Source organism: Ruditapes philippinarum, unplaced genomic scaffold (assembly GCF_026571515.1).
Source record: "Ruditapes philippinarum isolate M1 unplaced genomic scaffold, ASM2657151v2 ctg898_1_1_1_1, whole genome shotgun sequence".
NCBI classification, from domain to species: domain Eukaryota; kingdom Metazoa; phylum Mollusca; class Bivalvia; order Venerida; family Veneridae; genus Ruditapes; species Ruditapes philippinarum.
The window spans coordinates 232,453-241,172 of record NW_026865396.1 but is presented as its reverse complement, the minus strand read 5'-3'; the positions used below and the strand labels follow the sequence as shown (position 1 = coordinate 241,172).

Below are 8,720 nucleotides of genomic sequence, written 5' to 3'. Positions count from 1 at the left end.
TTAAAATAAATAAATAGATTTATTATGACAGATTATTCATTACAGAATGCACAGACAATGATAATCACCCATTTACATAATAATACCTCTCTTTATAGAATATCCTCCTTATATCTCAACTATCCAAACAAATGTATATAATATATATAAACTATGAAAATTATATACATAATGAAACACGATTTATATATACACAGAAAACAATAACAAACAAAATGCTAGACATCTAATATCACATTGTATACTGAATTTAAAGGTTTAACAAAAAGCGAAAATAAATAAATAAATATATTTTTTAAATATGTAATATGTGACACGTCAGTCAAAAATGATTAGTCATTTACATTTATGACTTTCTTTCTTTCTTTCTTTCTTTTTTTCTTTCTTTCTTTCTTTCTTTCTTTCTTTCTTTCTTTCTTTCTTTCTTTCTTTCTTTTCTTTCTTTCTTTCTTTCTTTCTTTCTTTCTTTCTTTCTTTCTTTGCTACACTAAATAATAAATGAAATAAAACGTTTCCTCAATGAAAACGTCGATACTCTTTAACTTTATGAGCACGAGAGTCTCTGTAAATGGGTAAAACTTATGTTTGTTTGTGTATGGGAAATAACTCCGAAATTCTGTCCCATGAAAAAGAACCCCACAATCTGCCCAAAAACGACCCTAAAATATGTCGACTACTGATAAACCTGAGATCGATATCATATTAGATTTTTTTACGGAAGCTGACAAAGGACATTGCGGCTAGAAATTAGATTAGCGTAGCGGATTGATTTAACTAATTGTTTGAAGTATATACATGTACATCTATTATTTATTTACTCTACAAATTGTTCCTATTGTTGATAAATAATGAAGTACGATATTTAGTAGAGAAGTACTGGCGTGGGAACAGTGTCCTGATTTTCATTGTTATTCATTTAGTGGTGATAGTGGCAAACATTGGCGAAATCCTTATGCATTATAAATTAGGTTGCGTGACATGGACTTCTTTCTGCATATTATATACCAGCTATCTACTTAGCTTAATACTGTTCAGGTTTGCCGCTCATCGTCGGATACCCACGGTTGATTAGCATGTAATATAACAGGTAATCATAAATGTTAATGGTTCGGCCGTGGGTATCCGACGACGGTTTATCGCAACACTTGAATATCTACAAAGTTTCTCTACGCCCCCATCCCTTTCCATCCCCATACTCATTCCCCTATCTTGATATATCTATCAACTGAGCTTATTAAACGCAACGAATTAAAACATTCCGCCTCTCACCCGCAATTTGTCAAACCAACCCCCCCCCCCCCAACATTTCGCTTACAAATTCGAGTTATAACTAATTTAACTCCGTTTTGTTTATGTAAGTTTACGCTTTAATTGATAAGATATTTTATATTCTTTTGATTTGAATATCTTATCCACAATACTTAGATATAATCTTAAAAATGTTGTAATTATAATATAATTTATTAAACAATGTGACGTAAGCATTTGGCTTAAAGCCCGCCACGGGTATAAAATAACAAAATTAATACTGAACAAAGCGGTTTTTGACAACTGCAAACAATGAATAAATACACTTTCATTTAAAATTTTACAATAATATAGTTTATCGATCCAATAGAAATACAGTATCACGTATTTGTTTTATAAACATGTATACATGCCATTTGCTTTGGTAATACTGTTTGTATGCGATAAATATTTGTGATTTGTCATGAATATGACATACAGTATATAATACCAACATAAAATTCCACCAATTAAAACGTAATATTTGTTGTACGTATCATGAATGTATCATAAAATTTAATGTAACAAACATAACATAATGCGTTATAAATATACATATATACATAACAGTAACAATAATCTAATAGAAATCTAAATTTAAAATATCCCATGATTCTAAAACTTATTTATAAAAAATCCTATAAAAATGACCAATTAAATCAGATATTTTACATAAAAAATTATTTGACAGTCATCAAGTGCTATAAACTAAGCTGTCAAATAAAATCTAATACTGTCTGGCGTGACAGACTACCACCGATTGATCGGTCGTTACCCGCCATTTTAAATTGTACGTGATTAGACCTGTTTCAGACAAAAAACGACATTTTCACACTTAAACTGATTAAAAGATTTGCTATACGATTTACGTACACATTTAATTTCAAAATCAATATTCCGGCATAACTGTCGATTCTGATTTAAAAGTTTAAAATTAATCAATGGCGGACCAGTTATTTTATTCCAACTCGAAATTTCGAAAAGTCAAAGTTCATGTTATACGGGCCATCCGTATAATCCGTATAACCAGTTACAACTTAGTCGAACCGTATAACATAGTGTTCCGTATAACTTTACCAATCCAATCCCTGAATCCTAGCATGTAAAGCACCTTTCAGGTAAGTCGCCTGTTTTGCAAGTCTCTCTGAAGCATGGCTGCTAAAACACAACTATATGTATTATAAAAACGAAACTAATTATTTTAAGTTGACTAAGCTCATACGGGTACTATAGGAGTTTCTTGTCGGTCTAAAAGTTCAGATATGTCTTTAACATTTTCACCAGTTCCTTCTTGTTCCGTTAATCCCATTTCCTGTCGCTCCTTCTTGCGCCTTCGCACCTCCTCGCGTCTTCTTTCGCGTTCCAGCTGCTTTTCTCTGACTTCTTGCAGACGACGCTCGCGTTTGTCTGTTACACTGTCCATTTTCTGAGTTACTTGTTCTTCCTTCTTTTTCTGATAGTCTTGGAATGATGATAAAGCGGCTGTTTGATCCGCTTTATCCATTTCCTTGATTTTCTCTAGACGGGCCTTTTCTTTTCTCTGAAATAATTCAACAAGTACATGTATAGTGATGGAGATATGGTAAAACTAGTATTAAATGGGGGAAAATCAAATGAAAATCAACGATTTATTTGGTAGTAATTAAACAGACGACAGTAACCATTTTTTGGGGAATAAAATGGTTGTCATCTGGCATGAAAAAAAGTGACTCAATTTTCAAGTAGAATATTCACCCAACAATTAGCCCCTTTTCATTTCATTGTGCTTTTCTACTTATCAAAATATACGTGTTTGAACTTCAAATACACTTTATTGCAAACTGACAAATAAACGAAAATAAACGTGTCCGATATTTTGATACATACAATTATAGATATATTTCTTAAGAAGTCTTCTTAGTGTATAATTATACACGTATTGTTAGCATTTTGTTCTCATTTTTCAATGACTAAGGTCGCTTCAATTGATCGTAATCTGTTTATAAAAGGAAATATCTTCTACAAGAACCATTATGTAAATATTTAAACTGTCACAGTAAACATATAGATATAAAAACGAGGATCATTACCGCAAAAAAAAATCGTCCCAAACCCCGGTATGAGTCACATTTTTTGTTGTTGTTAATATGTACATGTATTCAATTAAGCTCGATTTTGAAGCATGTTCTTTCAACAGAACATTACGTTCTAAGAATGAACGTGGCGAGAACGAAAAGAGCTCACACACACGATCCATGAATTTCAAAAACCTACCTTTCTTCTTTCTTCTGCACGTTCTAATTTTTCTTGGATTTCTTCCTCTGTCAGAACACGTTTCTTCTTTCTTCTTTTTTCTATTTTAGCAAGTTTCAAGGGAGGTAATGCCGGTAGTTTTGATCCATTCATCTCTACAATTTCGAACGCAACTCCGGTCTTTTTCTCACTGTTTGTTTTTGAGATGAGGCCCTCTTCCCTTAGTTTTTGTAAAATCATGGATTCTTCCAGTCGGGCCTTATCCTTGGCGCTATTTCTTGTAGGTAAAGCGGTACCGGTTATTCCTAATTCTGTAAATTATAAAAGAAAGATATAATTATGTTTAGTTTTGGTAGTTAACTAGAAGACGAAACACACACAAAGTAAAATTGGTCTTGATTGGGTATCTGTAGGATTTTGCAAGATTTGAGAATGTAATATTACAGCCATGCTATTGTTATGGGGCTACTTTTGTCTTTGTATGAACCACGTGCTTGCACTTTGTGTTTTGTTGTTTTTTTTTTCAAAATCTGCAGAAATATCAGTTATAGGTACATTCCTCAGAAACGAATATTTTTTTATTACTTTAGAAAGGGTTATCATGAATTGTATAACATATAAATAACGGTTTTAGAGCATGTTAGATGTTTGTTACCCAAAGGAAGTAGCAATTTTGTCATAAAAGTAGCAAAGTGTAAACAAAAATGTACTTTGACTTCCATACAAAATACTACAATGTAATTCACTATAATTGTACGGATTGTCCCAAAAGCAACAGATGAAAAAGATGGTCGATGAGTTACTTTTGGAATTTTTAAAAGTACATAAAATATGAAAAGCTTTTGAGAAATAAAAATAAAAGCATTTCTTAGGCATAACGGACCTTTAAAAATAGTTCTTTCTTATAAAAAGTCAGTCAATAATGAGTACTACAAAGTCGGGACTATAGTCCTCCAGAGCTTGCATTTTAAGGTGTCCCCTTTCATAATTAAACAGGTTTCTAATTTATGCAGTCCGTAAAAGGTTGGACAAATACGCTCAAGTTTTTTCATTTTAGCATGCTGTTTGACAAAGGAGGCAAATGTAAATATATTAAAATATATATTCTCTAATTGAGTCTCTGTCAAGACATATAAATGCTTGATAATTAGCATAAATCCTTCTTCAAGTATTAGAGTTTAGACGTTTTGTATTATAATAGTTTTTTAAATCTAATGCAATTGTAGAGGTATATAAGAAGGGGTTTAATACGTGTGTGTGTATCGATAAGATAATCTTTAATACATCTATAATAAGTTTAATCCTTATAGTACAAACGCTTGAAAGCTTTATTGATTTAGGATTATCCAACGCCATTTAACATAGGGTTCAATAAAATTATGGCACTAAACAAATTAGATAAATGGAAGTCCCGGAGATTAGCAGGTAAAAGACAATAATGTGGGGGCGAAGATCTACTTAATATTTATAATTTTGTGTGTGTGTCGTAGGGCGGAAGGGGGGGGGGGGGGGGAGAGAAAGAACAGAATGAAAACGATTTTTGAAAATGAACGTATTGTTGTTACGTCACTCCTGCACCTTAATTGTAGAAGAAAAGCTTTTTTGATAGGGACAATGGAAAAAGATTTCGATATATAGATTGGTTGCATGCAAACATTTTTTTTAAAAGGTACAGAAAACAAATTTTGACAGATCTATTTTTTTATTTGGATCTGTATTGAAGGAATATAAATATCGTAAGACATTAAAAGGAGACAAGAAAAGAATTACACTGACGACAGTTTTACTGTCAGATCTTTCCACTTTGCAATGCATAATTTATCTTTTTATAATAAATCGAACTGCTAACAAAAACTCAATGCACTGTAGTATCATATGTAAGAAGTAATGTAAATTCACTTTGAGAGAGAAAAAAAAGATTCTTATTTAAATTAGAAACGCAGAAAAATCTGCGTATTTGATCTACAAAAAAATATAGTTTGATCTTTTAAATGTATAAATAATTTACAAATTTATAACTTGCACCTGGGATTGAGAAAATCGACTTGTACTAAATTTATCTTAAGTGTTTTATTCAATTCACAATGAAACAGCTGTGAAGTTTAATGAACGAAAATCACCTAATTGCATGGTAAATTATGGCATTAAAATGAACGAGGACTGTTTTTCAAGATGTGAAACATATATCATAATCGTTTAGTAAAATATGATCCGACAAAATATCCACTGCCTTATAGTCAACAATGTTTAAACAGTCTTATTTAAAGTATTTTCACGCTGTTGACCTTGCAAATCAAACACTTACTTCGATATTCACCAGTTATTAATTCAGTCCGGGGACAAAACAACTCATATTTGTTTAACTATTTTAGTTAAACATGAACCGAGGACAAACTTGACCACTGCTATTTTAGCTAAACCTGAACCGAGGACAAATTCGGCCACTGCTTTTAGCATTTTATTTGTTCTTCTTGTCCGTTTCTTTTTAAATTTAAAAATAGCAATTTTCCTAAATCCATTTTATTTAGACGTATGATTTTTTGGCAGCGGAAATATGTTTGATAAAAAATATTTCTTTATGACAATAATATAGAACAGCACAGAATATTTATTTCTTTTATATATGTTACAGTTGTACGAAAGTTTACACCAAGTTCAATATGCATGTTATTAAATAAGATGTATTTGTAATGGTCACTTTTCTAATTAAAGGTGCAAATTCATTCATGTATAATGCATGTAATATAGATAATATCATATGAAGTATATATATAGTATGATAACTTATTACGTATAATCAATATTTGTCGCTTTTGTGGTAATCATGGTTGCGAATTGATGCAATAAATATTTTTCGAATAATGAAAACAAATTGATTTTAACTGATTTTTCTAGAAATGGCAGTCTGCACATATATAGATATAATACAGTGGTATAAGAATAGTAATGGTAAGGATATTGTGAATAGTTGTGATTAATAATAATATTCTCCAGGTTATACTCAATTAAGCATACATATGAGCCGCAATATGACAAAACCAACATAGTGGCTTTGCCACCAGCATGGATTCAGACCAGCATATATCCTGATCAGACTGCGCGGAGGCGCAGGCTGGTCTGGATCCATGCTGGTCGCAAACCCACTATGTTGGTTTTGTCGTGACGCGGCTCAAATGTTATTTACAAATGTAAGTATACGATTTTCTTTATTTACAGACACTTACATTGATAGCAGTACTAATATATATATCATTTTTCTTTATGATAGTTAATATTGTGACTTATTCATTTCATTCAAAGTTTAAGACATATAAAAATGAATCATAATAAAGTCCACTTCTCATTGAATATTTTGTTAGATCGTAGCAACGTTCTGAGCGGACGAATAGTTATTTCTTTTTTATAGTATATACATTTGTTTGCAGGTGCATGCTCACTTGAATTTATAGAAATCAAAATGAAATTGGTTTGAAATGTCGTTATATATGTCATGATAATTGTTTATACAAGCAGAATATCAATACAGAATATCTTAAGTTGCTTACCTAGGTCTTCCCTTTCTTTAAACTGATTTTCAATTTCTTTAACTTTATCAGGGTCGGAATACTCAGTTATAAATCCTTGGTTGTATTCTCCTAAATCACCTAGCCCAGAATCGTGACTTTTCTTCGACCCTGCAGACCCACCTCTGTCCGAGCCCATACCATCGTCCAACGAGTCACTCGAACCCATAGCTCTCTTATTTTTAGCCGATTTGTTGCGGTTTCCACGGCGTCTGTTATCGTTGATGTCAGGTTCGATCCCTGCGTCTGTTTCACTCATACAGTTCTTAAGTTTCCCGGATTTCATTTCGGCAGCCCCGACTGGCTGAACTCGAACCTGTTTAGACTGTTTACAACCCATTTCTGTTGAATTTTAAATAAACTTATCAGTTTGCACTATTATAAAAATCACTTTGTATTCCAGTTAGTTTAAAAGATGTTAATCAAAAGTCCAAAATCATTGAAACCTGTGTATATTTGTTTGTATTTTAAGTTTAAAAAACGATATTTATCTGTTCATTTCTTGTTCTGTTTATCAGGTTCAATGGAATTCAGTCATGTACGTTAAACCATATAATATTTAAGATTATCGAGTGTTCGGATACCCTCCGTTTTTACTGTTCATACATATACGTGATCACTAGGAAAATATTGCTCGGTTGTTAGGGCGCCATTTAAATATCTCCATAGACGCTTTAAATAAAGCAAAACATCGGTTGTTTTCGGTCAATTTTCGGAATGCCTCGGATTATCGGTGACATGTATAAATCAATAGTTATCGCAGTTTGTATGAATGTTAAAATCGATCTTATTAAATTTGACATACATTTAATAGTTCATTTAAATTGAAACCTGTGAGAGAATTTGTTTATCGATATAAACAATCGATTGTTTAGATGATTCATGTATAATCGTAGTTTTAATTTTGTCTACGTTACTTGTCTGGTAAATATTTAAGCAATATATTTTTTTTATTTATAAAGTATCATAATATACCATTTGTTGACATAAATATTCAAGCGGAATACAAAAGTCAAAAAATATCAAAACTTTATTTATTTATTTTATTATTATTTTTTTATTTTATTTTTATTTTATTTTATTTTTTTTATTATTATTATTATTATTATTTTTTTTTTTTTTTGGGGGGGGGGGGGGTCTATTGTTGTTGTATCTGTGATGCTTGAAAATAGAAAATAGATCAGATCAGATTTATTTGAATCGGCATGCTTTTAAATAGGTGTGTTCCTGTACCGATAATTAAATAATGATTTTTTTCTTTTTCTTTTCTTTTACTTTTTGTCAAAATAATTAAATCATCTTACCATTTTCGGTCATTTTCACTTTTGTACATTTTATAACTTTAAGCACTTTTCAATTTTAAACGCTTTTTTTGCATTAATTTAAATTTAGATACACAAGCAAATGTTGACAGTATTTATATAGTACAACAAACCATGATTGTGTTTTTTACAAATAAAATAATTGTGTCAGTTGCATTTCAAACATAAACTTGCTTTTCTATACATGTGTTTAAATATTTGTAGTTCATGTTGTTGTTGTTGCTGCTGCTGCTGCTGCTGCTGCTGCTGTTGTTGTTGCTGCTGCTGTTGGTGTAGTTGCTGTTGTTGCTGCTGTTGTTGTTGTTGCTGATGATGT

General features: G+C 31.3%; 1 protein-coding gene across 1 annotated transcript; it reads right to left on the bottom strand.

Moving 5' to 3' along the window:
- LOC132728827 (uncharacterized) lies at nt 1-7,697 on the bottom strand. Its single transcript, XM_060714498.1, has 3 exons — nt 7,065-7,697; nt 3,541-3,830; nt 1-2,827 (listed from the first exon to the last, which is right to left on the bottom strand). The coding sequence occupies exons 1-3, from the start codon at nt 7,420-7,422 to the stop codon at nt 2,504-2,506; spliced, it is 972 nt and encodes a 323-aa protein (XP_060570481.1). The 5' UTR covers nt 7,423-7,697; the 3' UTR covers nt 1-2,503.
- Nucleotides 7,698-8,720: the final 1,023 nt, after the last annotated feature.

Bases quoted from the DNA above. Each gene is read 5' to 3' on its own strand.
- LOC132728827 (XM_060714498.1), bottom strand. From the start codon at position 7,422: ATGGGTTGTAAACAGTCTAAACAGGTTCGAGTTCAGCCAGTCGGGGCT. The intron at 3,831-7,064 runs GTAAGCAACTTA...TATAATTTACAG, and splicing joins TAAAGAAAGGGAAGACCTAG to AATTAGGAATAACCGGTACC. The intron at 2,828-3,540 runs GTAGGTTTTTGA...GAATTATTTCAG, and splicing joins GTGCAGAAGAAAGAAGAAAG to AGAAAAGAAAAGGCCCGTCT.